Source organism: Hyla sarda, chromosome 5, assembly GCF_029499605.1.
Source record: "Hyla sarda isolate aHylSar1 chromosome 5, aHylSar1.hap1, whole genome shotgun sequence".
NCBI classification, from domain to species: Eukaryota; Metazoa; Chordata; class Amphibia; order Anura; family Hylidae; genus Hyla; species Hyla sarda.
The window spans coordinates 70,195,540-70,222,470 of NC_079193.1; the positions used below are offsets into that span (position 1 = coordinate 70,195,540).

At 43.6% G+C, this 26,931-nt stretch overlaps 1 protein-coding gene across 2 annotated transcripts in view; it reads left to right on the forward strand.

Moving 5' to 3' along the window:
• The window catches only part of ACVR2B (activin A receptor type 2B), a 181,612-nt gene that overhangs the window by 111,366 nt on the left and 43,315 nt on the right, over positions 1 to 26,931 (forward strand). For both annotated transcript variants that reach the window (XM_056519637.1, XM_056519636.1), the window contains exons 2-3: positions 14,290 to 14,497; positions 26,377 to 26,474. In XM_056519637.1, the coding sequence (XP_056375612.1) occupies positions 14,290 to 14,497; positions 26,377 to 26,474 (306 nt within the window). The remainder of the gene's footprint in view (positions 1 to 14,289; positions 14,498 to 26,376; positions 26,475 to 26,931) is intronic.

Here is a 26,931-nt window from a genome sequence, read left to right on the forward strand (position 1 = left end):
ACCCGCTGCAGAGTTTCCTCAGTGGAATTCCGGCAGTCAAAAATTCGGAGCAGATTACATTTACGAAAAAACTTGCATGTAACCTGCCCGTGTGAACATACCCATAGGTGGGAATTAGGAATAAATGCTTCTGCACATAACAGTCAATTCCTATATATCAGCAGGGCTGTCAAGGCAGGTATCAAAGATATAAAGGGCTTATCCAGGATTAGCAAAAACATATCTGCTTATATTTCTCCCCAGAAACCGTGCCACCCTTGTGTGCGGAATTGTAGCACAGCTTTATTTAAGTCAATGGAAGGGTTCAGCTTGAGTGTTATTATTATTATTATTATTATTATTTTTTTTTTTAAGAATTGTTAGCTTGAGGGTGGTGCAAAGCATCAAAAAGTCACAACATGTTTTAACAAACCAGAGGCAGCCCTTGATGAATTTCCACCCCACCCCCCTTTAGCTCCTTAAAAAAATAAATAAAAAAAACTGTAATGTCAAATACCCTTTAAATACACTGCTCAAAAAAAATAAAGGAAACGCTCAAACAACACAATGTAACTCCAAGTCAATCACTTCTGTGAAATCACACTGTCCACTCAGGAAGCAACACTGATTGACAATCAATTTCACATGCTGTTGTGCAAATGGAACCGACAACAGGTGGAAATTATAGGCAATTAGCAAGACACGCCCCATAAAAAAATGGTTCTCCATGTGGTGACCACAGACCACTTCTCGGTTCCTATGCTTCCTTGCCGATTTTTTGGTCACTTTTGAATGTTGGCGGTGCATTCACTCTAGTGGTACCATGAAACGGAGTCTACAACCCACACAAGTGGCTCAGGTAGTGCAGCTCATCCAGGATGGCACATCAATGCGAGCTGTGGTAAGGTTTGCTGTGTCTGTCAGCGTCGTGTCCAGAGCATGGAGGTGCTACCAGGAGACAAGCCAGTACATCAGGAGACATGGAGGAGGCCAACAACCCAGCAGCAGGATTGCTACCTCCACCTTTGTGCAAGGAGGAGCACTGCCAGAGCTCTGCAAAATGACCTCCAGCAGGCCACAAATTTGCCTTTGTCCACTCAAACGGTCAGAAACAGACTTCATGAGGGTGGTACGAGGGCCCGACATCCACAGGTGAGGGTTGTGTTTACAGCCCAACACTGTGCAGGACGTTGAGATTTGCCAGAAAAAAATAAGATTGGCAAATTCGCCGCTGATGCCCTGTGCTCTTCACAGATGAAAGCAGGTTCACACTGAGCACATGTGACAGTCTGGAGACGCTGTGGCGAACGTTCTGCTGCCTGCAACATCCTCCAGCATGACTGGTTTGGCGGTGGGTCAGTAATGGTGTGGGGTGGCAATTCTTTGGGGGCCGCACAGCCCTCCATGTGTTTGGCAGAGGTAGCCTGACTTCCATTAGGCACCGAGATGAGATCCTCAGACCCCTTGTGAGACCATATGCTGGTGCGGTTGGCCCTGGGTTCCTCCTAATGCAAGACAATGCTAGACCTCATGTGGCTGGAGTGTGTCAGTTGTTCCTGCAAGAGTAAGGCATTGATGCTATGGACTGGCCCACCCGTTTCCCAGACCTGAATCGGATTGAGCACATCTGGGACCTCATGTCTTGCTCCATCCACCAATGCCACCTTGCACCACAGACTGTTCAGGAGTTGGCAGATGCTTTAGTCCAGGTCTGGGAGGACATCCCTCAGGAGACCATCTGTCACCTCATCAGGAGCATGCCCAAGCATTATAGGGAGGTCATACGGGCACATGGTGGCCACACACACTACTGAGCCTCATTTTGACTTGTTTTAAGTCATCAAAGTTGTGTTTTGTTTGTTTTACATCAAAGTGTGATCAGCCTGTAGTGTGATTTTCCACTTTGATTTTGAGTGTGACTCCATATCCAGACCTCCATGGGTTGATAAATTTGATTTCCATTGATAATTTTTGTTTGACTTTGTTGTCAGCATGTTCAGTTTTGTAAAGATGAAAGTGTTTCTTACAATTAGTTTATTCATTCAGATCTAGGATGTGTTATCTTTAGTGTTCCCTTTTGTACATAAAATGAGGGACGTTGAAGTTTTCAACAGCTGGAGGTCCACAGTTTGATGACCCAGGCCTAACAGGGTCTTCAAAATGTGGTTTTCTACACGGGCGGACATTCCCCAAATCCGTACGATCCGGCGGGCGCTAGGACCGCTTAGACAAGTCTATTCTTGCTGTGAATGCCGGAATCGGGATTTCCGCAGCAGAAACATCTGGTGCGGAAAATTCCACTGTGGGCACAGTGCAGCAGAATCCAGTGCGGAATGTCTGTGTGGAATACTCTGGCAGAATTCTGCACAAACATTATGCCATGTGAACATAGCCTAAGGCAGTGTTTACCAAACCGTGTGCCTTCAGCTGTTGCAAAACTACAACTCCCAGCATGGCCGGACAGCCTTTGGCTGTCCGGGCATGCTGGGAGTTGTAGTTTTGCAACAGCTGGATTAACATTGTTTGGAAAACACTGCTTTAAATAGGCACTCTCAGATACAAAAATTTATATGTTGTAAAGCATGTAAAATCAATAGCTTTTGCAAATGCTTTCATTAGAAAATTTTCAGTATTTTATACTGAAAAAGCCAGTCAAACAACTGGCCCCTGCCTGCTTGGACACATACTAGTCCTGCTGTGTCCATGCATAATCACCTATGTCATGGACACACTTCCTTGATTGACAGCTGTGAGCGCAGGGCTCAGAGCTGGAGGAAAAATCCACCCACTTTCAGCTTGTGTCCCGCTACTGTCAGTGAGGACAAGCTGGGAGTTGTAGTTTTGCTAATGCTAGTGGAGATGTGATCAGACAGCATACTGAGGGAGGGGGCGGAGACCTGCACAGTGAGGCCACGCCCCTCCCTTTGAGAGGAATTTAGACTAGTGAGGTAAATTAAGTGTAGTAAAAAAATAAATAAAGGTTCTAGACACACAAAAATTAGATGTATGTGGTCAGGATTAGGTACTGTCATATATTTAAAAAAAAAAATGTATTTTTTTTTTTTTATTTTTTTTTTGCTGAATCCGACAGGTACACTTTAAGGTCTTTAGATACCATCTTGTTTGTAGTGCTTGCCAATTCTAGAAAGATCCTTACCATACCTGTGTCAATGGGTTTATTGGGAAAAGCCATACTACCTAGTAAAAAGAAAAAAAAAGGGTACTTTATCAATTAACTTTTTTTTTCTTTTTTATCAGAAATATTTTTACCATTCTTTCCATATCCCGTCTCTGAGAGCACTAATAAGATCATATATTTTCCGTAGTGCGCATGATACAACAATTGATGTGAAGCTTTAGTCTTGAGATAAGTGCAGAGCAATTCACGTTAATATTGATTCCTAGTAATTGATCTTTCCAGTTGTGCAGTTCCAAGCGTTTCAGTTTATTTTTTCCTTTTTTGTCTTTTTTTTTTTTTTTTCTTTCCCATTTCCCAATGAATTGGGTTTGCAATGCCGAGGATCAATAGAAAAAGTGCTTGAACTAATTATGTGACTTTGTGTTGTGTCCCCGAGGTTTTGTACGTGATGCAGCCGATATCTATTGTTGGAACTCCGAGAATGCAAATGTTTCCTAAGGCTTTAGCTTTTATATGACTTGCAAACTTTTTTTTGCCCTGATGTCTTAAAGGGGTACTTCACTGGAGAAAAAAAAATAATATATATATATATATATATATATAGATAGATAGATAGATATATATGAAATATTATTTTTTTTTAATCAACTGGTGCCAGAAAGTTTAACAGATCTGTAAATTACTTCTATTAAAAAATCTTATTCCTTCCAGTACTTGTCAGCTGCTGTTATGATCCACAGAAAGTTCTTCTCTTTTTGAATTTCCTTTCTGTCTAACCACAGTGCTCTCTGCTGACATCTCTGTCCATGTCAGGAACTGTCCAGAGCAGGATAGGTTTTCTATGGGGATTTGCTCCTACTCTGGACAGCTAGGTGTCAGATGTCAGCCGAGAGCACTGTGGTCAGGCAGAAAGGAAATTCAAAAAGAAAAGAACTTCGTTTGGATTATACAGCAGCTGATAAATACTGGAAGGATTAAGATTTTTAAATAGAAGTAATTTACAAATCTGTTTAACTTTCTGGCAACAGTTGATTTAAAAAAAATCTTAATCCTTCCAGTACTTATCCGCTGCTGTATGCTCCGCAGGAAGTTTTTTTTCTTTGTGAATTGCCTTTCTGTCTGACCACAGTGCTCTCTGCTGACACCTCTGTCCATGTCAGGAACTGTCCAGAGCAGGATAGGTTTGCTATGGGGGTTTGCTCCTACTCTGGACAGTTCCTAAAATGGACAGAGGTGTCAGCAGAGAGCACTGTGGTCAGACAGAAAGGAAATTCAAAAAGAAAATAACTTCCTGTGGAGCATACAGCAGCTAAGTACTGGAAGGGTTAAGATTTTTAAATAGAAGTAATTTACCAATCTGGTTAACTTTCTGGTATCAGTTGATTAAAAAAAAAAAAATTCTGCTTTCACACTATATCATTTCTCAGTTTTAAAGACCCGTTATAATGTTCCGTTATAGAAACCCTTAAAACTGGCCGTTAAACGGCAGTTACAAAATCCCATACGGCCTTTACAAAATCCCAGTCAAGTCTATGGGATTTTGTGATTAGCCGACGTTATTTTGTGACGGGAGAAAAAACAGTACATGCACTAATTTTCTAATAACGTCTGTTATTCATAAAGGGCATTAATAGGTCATAATGGCTAATCACAAAATCCCATAGACTTGACTGGGATTTTGTAAAGGCCGTATGGGATTTTGTAGCGGACGGTTTTAAGGGTTTCCTTAAAGGGGTACTCCGGTGAAAAACTTTTTTTTTTTTTTTTAAACAACTGGTGCCAGAAAGTTAAACAGATTTGTAAATTACTTCTATTAAAAACATTTTAATCCTTCCTGTACTTATTAGCTGCTGAATACTACAGCGGAAATTCTTTTTCGTTTGAAACACAGAGTCTCTCTGCTGACATCTCTGTCCATTTTTAGGAACTGTCCAGGGTGAAAGGAATTCCCCATAGCAAACATATGCTGTTCTGGACAGTTCATAAAATTGACTGAGATGTCAGCAGAGAGCACTGTGCTCGTGATGTCAGCAGACAGTTCTGTGTTTCAAAAAGAAAAGAATTTCCACTGTAGTATTCAGCAGCTAATAAGTACAGGAAGGATTAAGATTTTTTTAATAGAAGTAATTTACAAATCTGTTTAACTTTCTGGCACCAGTTGATTTAAAAAAAAAAAAAAAAAAAGTTTTTCACCAGAGTACCCCTTTAAGGGAAAATAATAACGGGTCTTTAACACGGAAAAATTATATAGTGTGAAAGCAGCCTAAAAGGGGGGAAAAGAGAAGGGACCGCACCTGAAGGGTTAACCCATGAATCTCGCTGCAGGGCAGAAGAAGTTCACAGACCTTAGTGATGGCGTCTTCCTCCCTGGACCTAGAGGATCAGTCACTGCATGGAGAATGGAGCTTTTGGTTGGACAGGGGGCTCTCGCGATGTCTGGACTGTAGGTTTATTGTCACCAGAGGTGCTGAGGGCAAGGAGGCTGTGCCGGCTTCTAGACTGCTCTCCAGGCCACAGTCTGAGCTAGAGTTAGGCCACAGACGTTGCATGCCAGCAGAATCTTCAAAAATGCACTGGAGAGTAAGGAGACATGGAGGGGGGACATTTAGGACAGGAGCTAAAAGGCAGGAAAGTAGTAAAAATTGTTGTAATGCTATGTTACTAGGCCATGCCCCCTAACAACCCAGACTACCAACTGTATTAATGTCTAAAGGAAACCTAAAGTTATCTACTTCCTCCCTTATTCAGTTTACAATTGAACGGTACTGTTCTTGATTTTATAGAATTAAAGAGATATCTAGGAAGATAAAAAAGAGCTAATATTTTCCAAAAACAGCACCACACCTGTCCTCAGGCTGTGTGCGGTATTACAAATTGGCTTCATTTACTTCAATGGAACAGAGCTGCAATACCATGTCCCGCCTGTGGTGCTATTTTTTTGGGTCTTGTGCTTATTATTCAGCAGCTTCTCCCGTGAGCACTCTGGATCCCACCATTGGAGACCACTTGTCTGGCTGCACTCTCAGTGAATCATCGATGTTACACTTTGCCGTCACTTTCTCATCTTCGATGGTGGGAGCTGGAACTCTCAGGAGTATTGTAAGTTCAGCACGAGAGTCGAGCTTTCTGCAAGGGATGATAGGGGTCCCAGAGGTCTGAACCCCAACAATCATACACTTGGGTAGGGGATAAGTTGTGTTACCAAAGTACCACTTTAAGTCAGAGTCAACTCTTTTGAATGATGCATTTGACCAGGTTGTATTTCATATTCTATGAAGAGAAACGATCAAGAATGTCTATGAACGTGAATTTGTTCAGGACCAAATTGGTGACTAATAACCACAAAAGCCAATATAACTATATTCTATAAACGAAAGTTCATACAGCTGGGCTGAAAGAGTGAGTGTTACTTTTTTTATTTTTGGATAGATGAATGGTTGGAGAAAATTCCTTTGGCGTGAGTCATACACATTTTATCATTACCATACTAACCATGCTTGGTGCTCCAAAATATCTAATCTATTATCTGTGGATAGCTACAAATTGAGAACAAAAAGAGTATGGGATAACTAAGTGCACTCACTGAGGTTCTCGGGCATGATACCTGCATCATTGTGATTATGCTAGAATTGGTGCAAATGGATGTGATGTAGAGCTATTTTATGACTCGAGAGCTAGTCCATGGAATGTAAAAGATATCGAACCAATAAACAACACATTAGAAAACACCACCTAAAGCACCACAAAATACTAGAGTACCTTCTGCAGGACAGGAAGAATAACTGCATTGATTTTCGCCTCTCCCTTTACAAATTTGTAAATTGTTTCTATAGCTTTTCAAATCTCTTCAGTTTTATGCATCTATTCAATGAAATGACTGTCTTCACCAAGAAGTTATCTACTCTGTTTGCTTCTTGGCTTCTATTGGCTTTTGTAAATTGCTTGATAGATTAGGAAGCACTTCATTGCCATTACAACATATGGGCTTTATTGCGGTAGTTTTTAGACTGCTCTTAAGGGAAACATTTATTGGACACCAATAGGGTAATAAAACAAGGCATAATCTCACTATGCCTTCCCAGAAGCCTATGAATTCTAGATGGTCTGTATGCATAAAACATTTTTAAAATACTTTGGCCTGGTTACTTTAATCTAGACGTGTAAAATTCTTCCATAAATGCCATAATATAACAATTTATGGATAGTAATAATGTATTTTATCCAAGGTGTATAGAGACGGTTGTGGAAAGGTGGTGCCCACATAGATTGACGCTACTCACCAATGACTCTGGAGAATTAAAGTCAGTGCAGTTTGTGACAGTACATGTATGTATACATCAGTAGGGCTCAAGTCCTGCAGGAATACATGGGAACTGAGTTCTTGCACTTTTTCCACTTTTTTTCCACTCTTTTAGCACTTTTTCCTGCAGGACCAGCCATTGAGTGGAAATCTTGGGTGAGTTTTTTTTACACTAGGACTTTACCCCCTGTATGTCATTCACAGAAAAATAGACTAGTTAAAACATAACTTTTAATACAAGCCCATAAAACAAGGGTTACCACTTAAAGGAGTAGTCCAGTGGTGATTCAGTGGTGAGCAACTTATCCCCTATCCTAAGGATAGGGGATAAGTTGCAGATCGCGGGGGGTCCGACCCCTGGGGCCCCCCGCGATCTCCTGTACGGAGCCCCGACAGCCCGCTGGAAGGGGGCGTGTCGACCTCCGCACGAGGCGGCGGCCGACACGCCCCCTCAATACAACTCTATGGCAGAGCCGAAGCGCTGCCTTCGGCAATCTCCGGCTCTGCCATAGAGATGTATTGAGGGGGCGTGTCAGCCGCCGCCTCGTGCGGGGGTCAACACCCGCTATCTCGGCGGAGAGCCGGGGCCCCGTACAGAGAGATCGCAGGGGGCCCCAGCGGTCGGACCCCCCGCGATCTCAAACTTATCCCCTATCCTTAGGATAGGGGATAAGTTTTTCACCACTGGACTACCCCTTTAATACAAATTATAGACCAAAAAGGTAACTATTACAATGGAATGGGTAAACACTTCAATCATTCTAGATACGTCTGATAAAGCATATAACACATTTTGCATCAATCCACCAACAAAGTCTGTGCATCACAAAATGATACAAAAGATCAACAGACCAATTACCAGATAGAAAGGTAATTATACACAATGTGTGTCTATCAAGCCCTAACCCCCGATGACTCAGGGAGGATCTGTTATGATTGGTGATTGGTCCTCTAAAACAGGGGTCCTCAAACTACGGCCCGCGGGCCACATGCGGCCCGCCGAGTACATTTATCCGGCCCGCCTGCCGCCGTTGCCTAAGGACATCCCTTTGTCCCAAAAGATGTTTTCCGGAAACAGTGATGCCCCGGTTACCTCTCTTCGGCCTGCGTTTACGTAAAAAAAAAAATGCAGGGGCCGCTGGGAGGTAGCGCACGCAGGGACGTCACTGATGTCCCGTGCGTGCGCCCATAGCAACGGAGCCCGGAGGAGCGGAGCAGTGAGCAGGATGTGCACTGGCCAGCTTGGTAAGTGTTACCAGCGGCACATCAGCTTCGGTGCTCAGACCACCGCGCCTCTGGTCCCAGGACTTACTGCTATGGCCGGACCGGAGGAGTGGTGGACGGAGCACTGAAGTGGTGCAGTACACAGGCATCCAGCCTCCAGCCATACACTGTATGGCTGGAGGCTGTATGTCTGTGGGGGAACTATACTGCCAACCTAATGTGGGGGAACTATACTGCATACCTAATGTGGGGGAACTATTATACTGCCAACCTAATGTGGGGGGAACTACTATACTGCCAACCTAATGTGGGAGGAACTATATTGCCAACCTAATGTGGGGGGGAACTATACTGCCAGCCTAATGTGGGGGGGGAACTATACTGCCAGCCTAATGTGGGGGGGGGGGGGAACTGTACTGCCAACCTAATGTGAGGGAACTACAACCTAATGTGGGGGAACTATACTGCCTACCTAATGCGGGGGGAACTATGCTGCCTACCTAATGTGGGGGGAACTATGCTGCCTACCTAATGTGGGGGGGGGAAGAGACTGTTGCGTACTTATTAGTTGACTACCCCTGTAAGTACGTACATGTGCATAGGAATATGTTAATTTTTTTTTATAGTTTTTTTTTTTTTATATATATATAACTATAGTCCGGCCCTCCAACGTTCTGAGGGACAGTGAACTGGTCCCCTGTTTAAAAAGAAGTTTGAGGACCCCTGATCTAAAAGAACGTTTCACATGAATTCAAGTTTAGTTTTAGTTTCTGATCTTTGAACAGATCCACAGAAACCGAGAAAAACCTTAACCAAACACATATGAGAAATATTGTCCTTGTTCCCTTTGCCATGATCCATTTCTGTTTTTGGTTAGAAACTGTCAGACGCCTATAGACTGATCAGGTAAACAAGATGTTAGTTTGTGAAATAGATACCTTTTTAATTCATTGATATCCAGGTGGGTTTATCATACCACACATACATCTGTGTTGGACATTTTCCTTGTTTTGGCCTCCCAGTCGGTGTAGGGAAGCCTTACGTGTTTCACCTTCTAAGTTATGCTTTGTCTTCTGATATTATTATTATATTCTCAAAGTTAAATATTTAAAGTGTTGCAAAGAAACTTTCTGAATTTCTAGTTTTATCTGTGACCTTTATACATTGTCCATCAAAAATAATAAGCTGTCAGGTAGAATGGTTTCGACTGTATTCGCTTCGGTGTGGACATCTGTGGGATTTGTAAAGGGCATGCTTAATTTCTAAAAAGTGAAGAACAATTCTATCTTTATTTATTTATTTTTTTTAAATCTTGCATAGTGTTGTTCTTTAAAGGAGTGCATAATGCGTTTTGTGGTTATCTTATGACAACCCATTTTTAGCATGTCGATAGTAAAAGTCTGATCTGAAGCCCCTGTTGATTTGCTGATATCACTTAGTAAGGGCCACATAGCGGTTGCAAGGAGAGGACACCTTAGAGGTCCGTATACCCTCATAGGCCATATTGCTTTAGTTTGAAAACCCCTTAAAGGGGTACTCTACTGTTATACTCGGAGAAAACTTAGCTCTGGGCTGCTGAGGTACCGGGCTGCTGCAGGGGGGATCAAGGGGGTCCCCAGTGGCCGCCCACCCGCGATCATATATCCCCTATACTTTGGATATAATAAACGAAAGGCAACCACACTCCCATAAGATGCAAAAAGGTTAGGTCTTTATTCACACAAGCGTGAAGGTGGCGACGTTTCGGCTAGCACACCTAACCATTATCAAGCTATACTTTGGATAGAGGTTAAGATGTCGGAGTACCCCTTTTAAAGCCTATTAAGGGTTGTTGACCACCAGTGTGTGAATTATCGCCATCTTTGCATAAGTTATTGGAAATAAAAGGGGTGTGTCTTCAGCATTTTTATCCCAGACCATGCACTTTTTATTATTTCTTATTATGTAAAATAGTTTCTACAAATTTGACTTTTTATACAGATGTGTTAGTTTTTTTGGGCTCTATAGATGGGCAGACTCCTTTTAAACGCATAATTGACAATTACCTATTTATCTTTAACTATTTTTTTTTCTCAGCCATGGCACATTTGAAGTCAATTGTATCTAGTCCCTACTGCCCACCACCTCCTGGTTATTTGTCGACGTCAGCCATTTACTGGCCGCAGTGCCTCAGCCAGTGACTGGCTGAGTGGGCTTGTAACCGGAAAGTGGTGAGTAGTGGGGACTGGGCACCACCAGACTTTATCTTCCTACTGTTATTTTTTTTGTGTGTGAGTGAGCACTTGGAGCATTGTTTGACCGTTGGACAATTTGGTATCCTCAAGTTAGTGTAATTCTATTAGATAAGTTATGCTTTGTACACCACTATCACCCCTTAGTAATGTGGAGTTGTGTGTTTTTTCTTTTTTCGTGTTAATGTGCAAAATTCTTTTTATTCAACTCTACATAAAAGACACTGACCTATTTTTTTTTTTTAATTTGACTCCTAGGAACCAGACATACTTACCTCTTTTAAGAACACACTAGCTGTGGATTACAGTAGCATTTCCTTTGTATAATACCTGCGTTACACAAGTTATTTTCTTTCTTACTAGATGCACAACATGAGCTCTCCATCGTCTTGATGAGGCTAGGAAGCATTTAGTCTGTCAGTGTGCGTTTTCCCATGAAACGGAGTGTCTCTGAGATGGAATAAAAGTTATGTTTAACCTCGAATCCAGGACACAAGGAGTAATGGGCCAGCTTAGCACCATGTGAGGTCTAAGCCATGAACTATATGCATTAATGTTCATTTTCACCGAGAGGTTCCTTTTTATAGATTGCATAAATTATACACAGTTGGTTTCCAGTTGTTCAGAATTCATCTTTTAAGAGGGTTTTTTTCCAGCATTAGTAATACTGCATTTAAAATTTTAAGAGACCAGAAAAAAAGAGAACCTGCTGAAATAAATGAAAGTTTATGTTCTGTAGCTTGAGGTTTTGAATGTGGTGCAAATCTTTTAACAGGGCACTATACTCTATTGTTTAAATCCTTATACATAACCCATGTGCCAATAGGTCATTTGTCATATGGGCCTCTAAATGTAACTATTATAACCTATATTGGAGGGCTGCACTTTCTTCAACTACCAATAAAATGGTAAGACCAGTGACTGTAACATTGTGCCCATTTCACTTTACCTTGGCCACCTTACTCCTATTCTAACCTTTGTATCCCAAGCTGTATGACTAAAATCAGTAGTTCTGTGTATCAGCCATACACAAATTCAAAAGGCATTTTTTTATATAAACTTTCTCTCATCACATTGGACCTGGGTAGGCTGCACTCCTGATTTTGGTGAGACTGGCTGACCATCTGATGTGCATGGGGGCCTCCCGACGTTCCCTATTTGATAATGGAGAAGAGAAAGATCAGGCATGTTGAATTTCAATTGCCTGGTCCTATTCTTGTAGAGATTATCCGCCAACATAAAATCTGGCACAGACTTTCTCCTTCACTTGTCATGTGTATGGGGGATTCTGTATTTGTGTGGTTACCTTCTAAAGGGAGTTATTAAAATTTTACATCCTATCCACAGCAGAGTGGATAACCGTCTGACAGCTGGGACTCCCTGCAATCTTCTGAACATGGCCCGGCTCTCCCTGTTGAGCGCCCTGCTCCCCCACCTTCTAAGTCTGACTGCTGTTTGCTCACCTCAGTCTGTGATTGGCTGAGTGTCTGATCACAGGAGGTCCGACTGCTGGGACCCCCCTGCGATCTCCAGTACAAGGACCCGTCACTGCCGCTCTACTCGGCCATTGTTCGTGTCATCGACCTCACTAAGAGTTTGACAGACACGCCCCCTCCATTCAGCTCTTTGTGAGAGGCAGGGATGCACAAACACTGCATCTCCGCCTCTCCCATAAAGATACATGGAGAAGGCCTGTTGGCCGTGACATCATTCTGCGGCCAACACTCCTCCTGCAGGGGGAGAGCCACGGCCGAGCCTGGGCCCAGTACAGGAGATTACGGGGGTTCCAGTGGGGGTGTGAATCGGCAAGAATCTGGCGATACGATACGCATCGCGATACATGTATGACGATACAATATATCCAGATTCTGTTTACGAGACGATATATCGCGATATATCCCGGTTCTGTCTCAAAAACGATATATTGTGATTTTTACGCACACAGTGATACCAAATATGTTTATTTGTTATGTTCACATGTTTTTATATAGGAATAGGGGGTGATATGAACTTTTAATATGGAAGGGGTTAATGTGTGTCTTTTACACTTTTATAAAAAAATTTTTTATACACTTTACTAGACTTTTAGGAGGAATCATTAGATTCCTCAGACAGATGAATAGTTCTATTGAACTTCACTGATCTGTGATCTTTGATAGAGCCCAGTCAAGCCAGGTTGTATCAATGACAGAGCCACGGGACAGCAGGAAGCAGAGGTAAGCCCTCCGGCTACCTCCACAGTGGATCACCCGCAGGTGGGGGTGGGGGGGGGGGGGAGAGGAGATCCACCCCTCTAGCCAACCAGGGAGCATTCACAGGTCCCTTTAGACGCCGCTGCCAGCTTTGACAGCGGTGATCTAAAAGGGTTAATAGCCAGACGCGGCGATTGCCGCATGCTGGCTATTAGCGGCGGCCCCAGCTACTGAAAACAGCTGGGGGCTGCAGAGTATGGAGTGGACAGGATTCTGGAGCCCGCTTCATATAGACTACTGAGCGCCGCATGCTGGCTAATAGCAGCAGCCCCCGGCTACTGAAATCAGCCGGGGGCCGCAGAGTACGGAGCGGGCAGGAGTCGGGAGCCCACTCTATACACCCAGAGCGACGCTGTGCTTGTCAGGTCCGGCCCTGCTTGCACGACCCGGAAAAATTCACCTGCCCGGCGCCTGGAACTGCATGTCCCGGGCATCGGAAGATACGAATTCCACATCCCTAAAAGGATCTATTCAAAAATATTTAGAAAAATCGCAATAATTGAGTGAATCGATATTTTCTTACACCCCTCGGTTCCAGCGTACGGACCCTAGAGATCAGCCACTTATGCCTATCCCTCGATAGGGGATACGTTGTATTAGGCTGCAGTACTCCTTTAAGCCATAGTGCCACTTGACACAACTGTAGGACTTCAAGGTAACCAGGTACCCTGGTTTCATGATACTCGCTGTGTAACAGTAATTATTTTTTTTTGCACTGGCCTTTATGTAGTGAAATATTTCTATCACTTTTAAATCATTCCCCTGCACAATGAGGTCTGGCAGTTTCTATTTTTAGCTTTCACTATTTTTTAACCTTCGAATAAACTTCATTCTCAGAATAGATTTACAAAAAGTAGACCTAAATGTGATACTTTCAATGTGTTTCCAGTGATATGTGTTGAATCCATTATTATTAATATGCTATTAGTATTACTGTTTGAAGTGTTTTACAATGTTTCCATAGGTTAATGGAACAGGAATGCTCTTGTCACAAGTCAGGCTGCTATGTTATCGGTTTGGTTCATTGCCACCGGGCCTCTTTCTGCAATGCAAATATTTATAGGGGATAGTTTGCAGACTGTCTAAAAGATAAAGTAATGTACACTGGCAAGTAATTGTACCCAGCAGCAGGTTTTATAACTTCATGCCGCTCTTCCTTTTCAGGGTCTGGGCACAATGAAGAGGACCCTCGGGAATGCATTTATTATAATGTCAACTGGGAGATTGAAAAAACCAACCAGAGCGGGGTGGAGAGGTGCGATGGCGAGAAGGATAAACGGCTTCACTGCTATGCATCTTGGAGGAATAATTCTGGTTTTATCGAACTTGTGAAGAAAGGATGTTGGTTGGATGACTTCAACTGCTATGACAGGTAGGTGGCTGGTAACAATGGCTTTCATTTGCTGGTAGTCTAGCTTTTTGGTAGCTAATGAACCGCTTTAAGGGAGTGTGTCATTAGAGAATGATGGTTTACATAAAGTTTATGTTAACCATATTTTTCAAGCACTTTTGAGGAATTTTTATTTTATTTTTTCAAATTATTCTTTTGCCTATCTATATGTTATTATAATATTCTGAAATCCTGCAGTTTCCATTGTGGCCACAAGGCCTAAAAGTAAGAGGAGACTTCCTGTTCTGTACATATCATTTCCCTGTAATGCCTTTCTGCTTAGTACAGACAAAGAGCACCGTGATAGGTGACACCAGTAGAGTGATAACACTGGATCCAACACCATTCACAGCAGAGCTCAGCCTCCCACTCCTTGTAAAATGACCTGTTAAAAAGTCACAGATAATGCCCAGTAAAGTCTCTGATTCATCTGAATGGGACAGTTTTTTTTTTATTATTCTCTATGGGCCCTGCTGTAAAGCATACCAATACATGCTGCTAATAACAGAACAGGTAAGATGGCAGCCCTCATGAAAATGTACAAGACATTCAATAAAAAAATAATAGAACATAGAAACAGATTAGAAATTAAGAAACCTGTTTCAGTATTTGCCTCAAATCTCCCCCGCCCCCCCCCCCCCCCAAAAAAAAAAAAAAAAATAATATCTAGGTGATGCAATCTCTTTGATATGAGAACAGTAAGGAGTAAAGGTAAAGTATTTATGGAGTTTATCCAATGAATAGTTGATAACTTGCTTTTACTAGGGTACCTCTTTTGAAACTGGTTACAAACAGAAGACATATCTCTGCAGATTGTTGACTGGACCATCTTTTTTAGTGGCATCTGCTGGTTATTTTTTTATTTTTTTTATTTTTTGAAAAGGTAACAGCCTGCAGATGTTGTATATTTATGTATGACTGCATGCCTGATGGTTAATAACTACAATAGAGGCATTGGTAGGCAGACAAGTCAGTCTGTTTCGCAGTCATAGGACTACATGGTCCGAACACAAAGCAAACTGTAGTAATCATAACAACGTAACAGTAAACCAGCATAAGATGATGGCCAGCGAACAGCAGCTGACACCATAGGTAGCAAAAGATTCCAGCGTCACTCCATTGTGATCGAAATATGAGAGCATAAATGCAAGGGAAAGGCAAAAAAGAAGCAGACACTGACATTAGTATATTTCCAATACAGAGGCGTATCATAATAAATAGGAGTAAGGCAAAATAAGATAGAATAAACCAAAAATAAATATAAAATAAGATAGAATGGAATATGTGCAGAGGGTTAAGGGAAAGAACACCACGCACCCCACACCAGCAGAAACTTAGCCGGGCATTTCCTGTTCTTGTAAACAATGTGGGAATTACTGCATTTATCAAGGCTCTCCACTGAGACTTGGTAGAGGGCCTCGGGTCAATCCAGTGAAGGGCCACAGCTTTCCTAGCCAAGAACAATGATTCCCGTGAGGCCACACTTCCTCATCCATAACTCCGAATATACAGACCAGAGGGTCCAACGGAGGGGAGGGTTGTACAGTGGCAGCCAAGAGTCAAAGAATTTCAGTCCAAAAATCTACAATGTAAGCGCACGCCCAGATGAGGTGCCAGAAGTCTGCCCTAGCAGCACCGCAGTGACATGCCTCAAAAGTAGACCTACCCATTCTTTTCAATCTAATAGGCATGATATAGCTATAATTTTCAATTGAATGAGTTTGTTGTTGGCAGCTGGGGAAACTAGCATAAGAGAAGAGAGTATCTCCTCCCAGTCATCGTCAGTAAGGTTAGGGATATACGATTGCCAATACTGTTTTGCAGGTAAGGGTATACGTGAGTTCTTGGCTTATATAAGGTGCATGTATAAGATGGACACAAGACCCCGTGGGCCCTGGTACTACAGGACCCCGATCAATCGAAATGCAGAAATAGGGGGAGAGCCCACCGGGAACTAGACATTAAGGGCATGGCGTAACTGTAGGTATTTAAAGAAGCAGCATCTAGGGATACCATACTCCGTCTGTAATTACTTAAGCAATCTCAAAGCATTATCTGAATATAGGTGTTCTAGGGCCCGCACCCCGGCATTCTGCCAAAAAATAGGATCGGGATTACCATCCAAATGTGTGAAATTCGGATTATGCCAAAGGGGAGTATCTGAGGGTATATCAGTGTAATTGTGCACGGACTTGGCAGCCCTCCAAACTTGGATAGCCAATTGGTGGAGAGGTAAAAAAAAGTTCCACCTCCCATGGTCGGACTCTCCAGTATGAGTCTCGGGGAAAGATTAGGGACATATCTAGAAAGAGACTGCTCCGTGTCAGGCATCGGGGAGTCTAATAGCCAATGACGAATGTAATGGAGTTGGCCGGCCAGGTAGTAAAGGTAAAAATCAGGAAGGGACATTCCGGCATCTAACTTAGGACGTTGCAATGTCGTAAGGTGAATTTTAGGTCTATTGAAACCCCATATGAAGGGGGATAAAAGGGAGTGTAATGTGGCAAAAAAAGATTAAGGCACTGGAACGGAGGCATGTTCTAAGGCATAAAGGCATTTAGGTAGGATAATAAGTTTTATAAGGTTAATATGGCCAGAAACTGAGAGGCAACGTCCCCCATATTCGAAACTTGTTCTTAATATATGGCAAAAGGGAAAGAATATTGGAGGCCAAGTCCGAGGAGTTTCTATTGATAAACACCCCCGGATACTTAAACTCTCTCACCACCGGAAGTCCACACAATATTGTTTGGTCATAGGGTAACATTGTCCAAAAACATCTATCCACCCCACCTCCCAAAAAAAACTGCATATGGGGAGAAGTTCTAGCATCAGAGGGTGAGTGGAGAGGTATTCCCCTGGGGCTGTATCTGTCCATTAGAGGGTCTGGGACCAGGTTAAAATCTCCCATACAGAGGACTCAGGCTGACAGGTACCCGTCCCCCTATCCCGTCCCCCTATCCCATCCTGTAATGTGTGTACCAGGTATTGAAATATCTCCAGCCATACAGAAGTTATGTGGGAACATACATTTCCCATTGATTTGCATGGGACTTTAAACAAAAACCCTGACCCTCACAAGGGTTAAATTAACTATCCTATATTTAAAGTTGACATATAAGTAACATGTGATCAAGTATTATTGAAATATCTCCAGCCGTTTGGAAGTTATGCAGTAACATATATTTCCCCTAGACTTGTATGGGACTTTAAACAAAAACCCCGACCCTGGAAAATGGGGGTGAGTAAGGGTTAAAATACCCATCCTATATTTGTTGTTGACATATAAGTAACGTGTGTCAAGTTTCATGTTAATATCTTTAGCCATTTGGATGTGATTGTGGAACATACACACACACATACACACACACATTAAGTTTTATATATTTATATATAGATAACGGCCTAAGGGATCCTTGCGGACAGTAATTGGTTCCCACCTCACCATATGACTAACAAGGATCATGACACTCCTAGAATAAGAGGTATGGTAAGAATGTAGGGACCACTGAACCCAGGGCCGTGATAGTTGATTGGCCCTATCCAGAGTGAGATGTGTTTCCTGTAGGGTGACAATATCTTCTAATGTGAGCAAAAATCAAAGCCCTAATTTGCGGGGTGTGAGCGCCTCGGATATTCCAGGACATCAGTCTGAGACCCCCCATGGTACAAAACTAAAAGTAAGAAAAAAACGTTAAAGCCTGTCCAAAAAATTATTATAAAAAATAGCAGATAAAAAGGTGATAAAGGTGCATAGAACCAGGAGTATGGTAAATTGGTGGAGGGAAGCTGGAGACCACAAGGCAAAGAATGCCACTAAATGTGGGACAAAAAAACTAATAAAAAGTAACTAGAGTAACAGTAGTAATGCATAGGAAGCATCAATAGAGCGAAAGCTCCATCTAGTGGGGAGAACCTGTGTGTACATAGAGATTAAGTCCCTGAGTAGTATCATTAAAGCTCCACATAAAGCACAGATGGGAGAAGGAATAACCCTACAGAGGAAAAAGTACTGGGAAGAGGAGAGGAGAAGCACTTAAATGGGCACTGTCAGATACAAAAACTTTTGATATGTTGTAAAGCATGCAGAACCAATAGGTTTTGCAATTGCTTTCATTAGAAATTTTTCAATATTTCATACTGAAAAAGCCAGTCAAACTGCCTCCCCTGCCTGCTTGGACACATACTTGTCCTGCTGTGTCCATGCATCATCACCTATGTCATGGACACACTTCCTTGATTGACAGCTGTGAGCACAGGGCTCAGAGCTGGAGGAAAAATCCTCCCACTGTCAGCTTGTGTCCCTCTACTGTCAGTGAGGACAAGCTGGGAGTTGTAGTTTTGCTAATGCTAAGGGAGATGTGAGCAGACAGTATACTGAGGGAGGGGGCGGAGACCTGCACTGTGAGGCCACGCCCCCTCCCTTTCAGAGGAATTCAGACTAGTGAGCTAAATTAAAAGTGTAATAAAAAATAAAGGTGCTAGACACATAAAAATCAGATGTACATGAAATTATATAAAAAAAAATAATTTTGTTGGATCTGACGGGTACGCTTTAAGGGATGGAAAGACAATTATCGAGAAGAAAGAAGGGAAGGAGAAAACAAAGGAGGTAGGGGAGAAAAAAGGGGAAAGAAGAGAAAGGAGAAGGAAGGGGGGGGGGGGGAGAGAAAAGCAAAGGAGACACAGGAGGAAAGAGAGGAGAAAAGGAACAAGAAAGTGTAGGGGGGAGGGAAATCCAGGGATTGAGGGATGGTAGTAGCCCCTCCACCCCACACAGCAATAAGGCACATATAATAGGATACCCTAGTCCATAAGTCCATGTGCACCCAAATCCTGCATAGCCTCTAGATGAGTACCCCATCTCAGGGAGGTGGGCACTGAGGGCAGTTTAGTGGATAGGGAACAGGGGAGGGTGAACAGAGAGGGGGGGACTGTCAGTTGAGAGTTGGGCATGAAGGGAGGGGGATCCAGGGGTATAAGGAAGGGGGGGAGGACTGGACATGCTGCTACGGCCCTTCCGAGGTCCACAGAAGGTCAGGGGGTAAGGTGAGCCCACCCAACCAGAAAGGGCCCAGATATAAAGTTAAGTGGGCCAAAGGATAGGGGGTGGGCAGCCAGGGGGGGGGGCAAACTCGATACCTGACCAGTTCAAGTTAAAACATTCCAAAGAGGCAACAAAGACTCAAATGTGTCTAACATCTGCAAACCGGATCAGCAAAGGAATCACGCAGGAGCACATCCAAACAAGGGCATCCATAGTGAGACTTCCATACAGGGTCACGCAGTGTAGGCTTCATGGTTCTGCAGCAGAGTAGTAGGCACAGCACTGGGCTCTCCATCTTCTATTCAGCCAGTTGTCCACCTCTTGAGGCGTAGTAAAGTAGATAGCTCTGTCTGTCTTCCACCCGCAAGCGGGCGGGGTATGCCATGGAGCAAGGGACCCCCTTCTCTCTCAGCCGGGGTTTGATAGATGTGAAAGTAGCTCTGTGGCATTGTAAGTCAGAGGAGAAGTCTGGAAATAAGGAGACCCTACTAGCATTGAAGGTAATCGCAGAGCGGAGTATCAAGTTGCTGTCATTGCAGTCCAGGAGCCTGGCTAGAAGCGGACGTGGCGGCGCCCCTGGTATCGGTGGTCTGGAGGGTACACTATGTGTGCGTTCGACCGAGAACACAGAGAAGGATATACCTCAGGGAACAAGTCCTTAATCCACCCCCCCCCCCCCCCCCCCCCCCCAACAAAATCCCCGGGTTCTTGCCCTCTGCGCGCTCGGGTAAGCCAATCGCACCCTAATGTTTTTACGGCGCAGTCTATTCTCCAAATCATCGTTCTTTTGCCTGGCCAGTTCAAGCTGTTCCTGCCCAGTGTTGAGGGAGGCAGGGAGGGGGGGCAATAGTGTCCGCATTGGAGATCCGCGTTTCTGTTTCAGTGACCCGGTCTCTAAGGTTCTGGAGATCTTTTCTCAAGAGGCCCAAATCTATCTTCACTTCCTCCATTTTCCCAGTTAGGGCGGTTTTGCAGGCATGATTAGCCTGAAGCAGGGTATCGCTCACCTCCTTCAGGGTCGGTTTGGGTAAGTCCTGCAGTCCTTCCAGCGAGGAAGCCTCCCGTGCAGCAGCAGATGAGGTAAAGGAATGCGCCACAGACTGCCCAGCGCCATCTTGTTTGTCTGAGCGGGCATAATCTTGCAGCTTGTCGACCACTGTACGGTCCTTCCCTTTGGTGGGATAGCTTTTAGGGGCTATATTTTGGAACCTAGAATGGGCTACCGGCATCAGGGACTCAGGATTCGCCTCAGGATAAGTAAAAAGCAAGTTCTGAGCGGGAGTGCTTACAGCGTACCACCACTCATCTCAACCTCCAAGCCACACCCCTATCTGCTGGTTATCTTATTTGTATTATCGCTGCAGACATCAAATTGTCAGCAGATCTCAACAAATTTACTAGCATCTGCCATCGGCCGGCAGATAAATGTCATACCGATGGCCAGCTTTAGATTTGTCTGTAAGGCTGACCCTTACATATTAGATGGCTAAATGAGTATTAAGACAAAATCTGACAGCTATACTTTCCGAACCCCCGTACGCATGCACTCCTGGGTCTGATAAATGTATGATCACAGGGGTTCTGCCGCTGGGGACCCCCACGATCTCGGAGCAGCCCCCGGGATTCTTTGTGACGTAGTGACGTCACGACCACACCACGCCTCCCTCCATTCATGTCTATGGGAGGGGGAGTGAAGGCCGTCATGCACCTTCCCATAGACATGAATGGAGGGGATGTGGCGTGATAAGATGCATAAAGCTGGAATCCTCCTTTAGGGTACATTCACAAGTACGCAGATTTTATGCTGCAGATTTCAGTGTAAACTTAATGACTGAGCACAGCTTCTAATTGGCGGTTACAAATCCTGCTCATCAAATCTGTGCAGGATCCTGTATGTGTGAACGTACCCTTAAAGGGTAACTCTCATAAAAATGTTGCTATTGCACTCCTTATGGTAAATAAAAAATATTTGTAATATACAGTAACCCCCCCGACATGCGATGGCCCCGACATATGATCAAATCGACATACGATGGCCTCTCAGAGGCCATCGCAAGTCGATGTCAGCATCGACATACGATGCTTTTTATATGTTGGGGCCATCACATTAACTGCTATCCGACAGCGCAAAATGCTTAAGCTGCTGTCGGATAGCTGTTTAAGCATCCCGGACAGGTTCACTTAACTATTCCCACTGCTCCGGGTCCACTTCTCGATCCTCCGGCATTTTCTGCATCTTCTCCGGGGTCCAGGCCTCGCTTTCCGGCGTCGTTATTACGTCTCTGCACACGCCGTCCCGGCGCCGCAACGTAATAACGTCACCAGAAAGTGAGGCCCAGACACTGGAGAAGAGGCGGAAAAAGCCGGAGGATCCCGAAGAAGACGCCAGAGCAGCGGGACAGCATTGGGAGCCCCTGGGACAGCATCGGGAGTGGTGAGGACCTGGTCCGGAGCGGCGGGGACAGGCGAGTATAACTTCCTATACTTTACATTGTACGAATCCCTCAACATACGATGGATTCGACAAACGATGGGTCGTTTGGAACGAATTACCATCGTATGTTGAGGGACCACTGTACTTTGTTTAAAAAGTTGTTTTCTATGTTTTATTTGTGTTTAAAAAAGCTCGAGCATGCTTTCCCCCATCTCATACATAGACTTTGGACCGAGGTCCAAACACAAAGTGCAGCTGGAGCGCTGAGGGGGGGGGTGTCCAGCCTCATCCAATCATAGCTCCTCTCACACTTAACTGCCATATGCTGTTGGTTGGACCCCCCCCCCCCCCCCCTCAGCACTCCAGGCTGCACTTCCTGTGTTTGGGCTTCGGTCCAAAGTCTGTGTATGAGATGGGATAAAATGTGCTCTTGAGATTTTTTAAGCACAAATAAAACATAGAAGACTTCAATCAAAGTATATTAGAAATATTTATTTACCATAAGAAGTGCAATTGCAAAAGTTTTTTTTAATGCGAGTGCCCATTTAAGCATACAAAATGCCGGTCTCCACTTATGATTGCTACTTCCTGGTTCGTGTGATGCATTGTCACTGCAGGAACTTCTCGTTCAGCCAATCACTGGCCACAGTCATGTCCCGCCTCAGTGAGCGATTGGCTGAGCGGGCAGATTTTTGCAGGGACAATGCATCAAAGGAGCCAGGAAGCTGTGGTGGCAAGAACATCAGGAATCATCTGAGGAGGGGGATCTGGGTAATTGAGTTTCACTTTTTTTTATCAACATTCGTTCAACAAAATTATAAAAAAAAAATCTATCCATGGGCAACCCCTTTAATCACCTCTAAAAGCACTAGATGGACAGGTTTGAGTTCTATTGGACAGAGCCCAACTTAATTCAATAAAACTGCAAAGCTTCAACCAATAAGACCCAAGCAGTCAGTATCAAAAACTCTTGACAGAGCTGGTTTTTGGCACTACAAAGCTCTTTATTTCCGGTGTATTATGTGGCGCTGTCATTGCGGTGGCTCTATTAAATGTGGATATTGCGCTGAACATGTGACAAAGGGCAATATAATAACTAGGATAACCAGAAAACAGAGAGTGGTTTGATATATCGTTGGATATTTCAGCCACCAGATCCCTTCAGCTTTCTGAACTGCATTCTGAAGTGTGAATCCCTATATTTCACAGCCGATTATCATGTATTTCATGAGATTTGAAGTTGTCCTCCCCGTGAGACTTTAACGTTCCATGTAATTATTTTTTCTCTTATCCTTACATACTATGCTGAAAACCACATGACTCGATCAATAAATCTCGCTGGAAGCCTGGTACCTATGTTTCTGACAGCTTTTCCCCGGAGTATACCTAAACATGACACATTCTTGTAGAGTGAGGATTTCTACTTAAACGGCATTGTCACTGTGCGCACTCGTGGACACGTTCATACAGTTTTAGACACAGCCCTAATTCAAGAGCGCTCCGACTGCCCTATGCCAACTACACATGTAGGAATGAATGGCACTTTGTATATTGTAATAGGGCTCAGACGGAGTGATGGTAGTAAAGATCCATAACACAATGCTGCTTCCAATATTCATGTATATGGACGTTGAAGGAGATAAGAGTGGATTGTTTGCGGTTTTCCACAATACAGTGACTACATGGGATACACTGATCCCTCAACTTACAATGGCCTCAACATAGAATAGTTTCAACATACAATCGGTCCATGGAACTTATTTCTGGAGCAATTTTGGTGTGAAATAGGCACCATTTCCAGACCATTTTGAACGACACGGATCCACTGAGGAAAGGGGAAAGTCCTTGCAGAAGTTAGGCTGCATTCACACCACGTTTTTGCAATACAGTTCCCGTATACGTTTTCAATGTGAAAACCGTACAGATCCGTATTGAAAACCGTATTCATTGACTCTCCATTGAAAACCGTATGCCTAAAGATGCATCAAGTTGTGTCCGTTTTGCACCTCATACGATTTTGTCAGTTTTTTACCTGTACCCAAAACCGTAGTCTACCACGGTTTTTGGTCCGGGTGAAAAACTGCATTAAACCGTATACGTTTTTTTTAAACATGGGAGTTAATGGGAACCGTACAGAACCGTATGTGCGTACTGTTCCATCCGGTTTTCACCATACGGTTTTTTGACTTTGCACAGTTTTTTTTCTTGGAATTTCAATCAAACAAGTTAAACTTTATTCAAAATGGAGTGAAAAGTGAAAAACGTATACGTTTTTTTTCTTACATAACGGATGCAAACGGACATCATTTTTCAAACCTTATACGGTTTTTAGCTGTATACGGGTTCAAATTTGTATGCACGTTTTGATACAGTTTAGTCAGGTTTTGAGGAATCTGTTTTTCATCCTGATACGGAAACTGTATTGCAAAAACGTGGTGTGAATGCGCCCTTAGATTGTTTTTGGCCCAACTTGTGATCCTTTGCAACAAGCTGAGATGCTGTGCTTGGGGTCACCATACATGTGAGATCTGCAGGTTCTAATACATAGGGGTTTCTTAAATGGGCACTGTCACCAACTTTATTTTTTGATATGTTGTAGTACTTATGTACTACAACATATCTCTAATATACTTTTATTATTTTTTTTTTTTCATTAAAAAGGTTTAATTTACATTTAAAAACCGGCTACTGAAAAAGGACTGATTTTGGAGTGGCAATCGGTCCTTTTTCAGTTAGGCTGCACTCGCTCCCTGTCTGTCAATCAGACAGGCGGGAGCGAGCGCATTGGCTCCCCAGCCACTGGCTGTGAGGCCGCACATCGCCGCCGTTGCCGGACTCTGCAGTAACTGCAAGTGTAATGAGTGAACAGGGTATGCGGGGCGGGGGGAGGAGGGAACGGGCAAGTGCCGTAGCGCGGGGGGGGGGGGAACGGGCTAGCAAAAAAAATAATAAAAAAAAGATAGGATGGTGGGAGCTACCCTTTAAATGTAGAAAACTACTCCTGCTCTGTATATCATTGCAGGTCTGGTGCCTTATATTAGGCCCTGGTTTGTAATAATGGATGGTAGTGTATATAATTTATACAAAGTACACATCTGATAACCCTCCTACTCGAGCACTCTCTTGCATGTATATCAGAGCTCTCTGAAGCTGCTTTATGTTCTCGGTGGTTTTTCTAAATGACTGATGTTTGAAATTAGCATTTGTAGAATGTATAACCACATATATAAATGGGTGATCAGGCAGACAGGGGATTTGTGTCTGTGATCCCGGGAGATACAGGTAGCTCACATGTGCTACCAATAAGATAAGCCTAGCCTTGTCTGAAGTTTGTGTCTCGCGCAGTAAATATCTGCCATCAGACAGATGAAATGGGATAAAGAGGAAATGTACTTCAAATGATCTTCCTGTGTAGAGGAACAAACCACATCAGTGCCAACTGGGACTCTGTAGAAAAATTGTTCATTTGGATGCTGAGCTGTAGCTTTATCTGCATATACCAGTGGTCTTCAACCTGCGGACCTCCAGATGTTGCAAAACTACAACTCCCAGCATGCCCGGGGCAAGCAGGTTGAAGACCACTGGCATATACTTTGTATATACATGTAAATCTGTTGATGTTTAGCAAAGGATTGAGAGGGTAATGTGTCTTGTTTTAAAGAGACTGTCAAGTTGGCGTATGGAATCATATAGGACATGCAATGCTCCCTGCTTTTTGGTTGCTATCTGTTGGAGCTAGCTTCTCAGTAAGTTAGTAGTCTGGAACTGTGGCCCTCCAGATGTTGCAAAACTGCAACTCCCAGAATGCCAAGAAATTGGCTGTCTGGGCTTACTGAGAGCTATAGTTTTGAAAAATCAAGAGGGCTTCAAATTGGACACCACTGCTGTAAGTCAATGTTCGACCCCCAAAGAGCCTTAAACACCCCCCCCCCCCCCCCTCCCCAGCAAATGCTAGATTTGCTCTGATATATATATATTTATAGTGTACAAAAAGGAAAGTTGCAACAGCACTCTGTCAAAAAATGGAGGCTCTTAGCGCACTTTTTGATCAAAATGTGTCCCACTATATATATAATATATATAGTGTGTAGCCCTCGTATAGTAGTAAGGGTCTTCATTCTCTGTGGGGCTTCAGAACATTGCACTCAACTCTCATGTTTGGAAGTACCATATTGAGTGATTGGGAGTGCTGGCCGTGTATGCGGTATGCTGCTCCATTCATGCAGAGGACCTCCATGTTTTCTCCTCCATTCTTTAGTGGTTAGAACAGTGACTGACTTTCTGAATGAAAATACCCCTTTTAAGGTCCATTTCTTACCTACAGTAATGTTATGCCTGTTTTGATGTCCGACTTAAAGCATCTTTTTGTCTTATTTCCAGACCTCAGTGTATAGCGAAGGAAGAGAACCCACAAGTGTTTTTCTGCTGTTGTGACGGGAACTATTGTAATGAGAAATTTACTCATCTGCCTGATGTGGGTAAGTATGAGCCCGAGAGAGGCTGGAAATAAAAGGGATGTCGTTTTGGCTTTATTTTAATTCATATGGTGGTGGTGGTTTTGGATGTTGGTGGTGGTGGTGGTGGTGGTTTTGGGTGGTGGTGGTGGTGGTTTTGGATGGTGGTGGCGGTGGTTTTAGATGATGATGGTGGTGGTGGTGGTTTTGGATGGTGGTGGTGGTGGTTTGGGGTGGAGATGGTGGCAGCTTTGTGGGGTGAAGATGGTGGCAGTTTGGGGGGGGGGGGGGGGGGGGTTGTGCTGTGATCTTGGGTGGTGGTACATGAGCCTGCCACAGGAATGACTGGGGCTGTAGTACACTTCAATCAGATCTTGGAGTGATTCTTTGAGAAAATGTAGCTAAAATGCTATTATTTCATCATCTGACCCCAGTGAAGATTACATAGTTGTAGAGAACTATGGCCTTACTTGATGGTTGA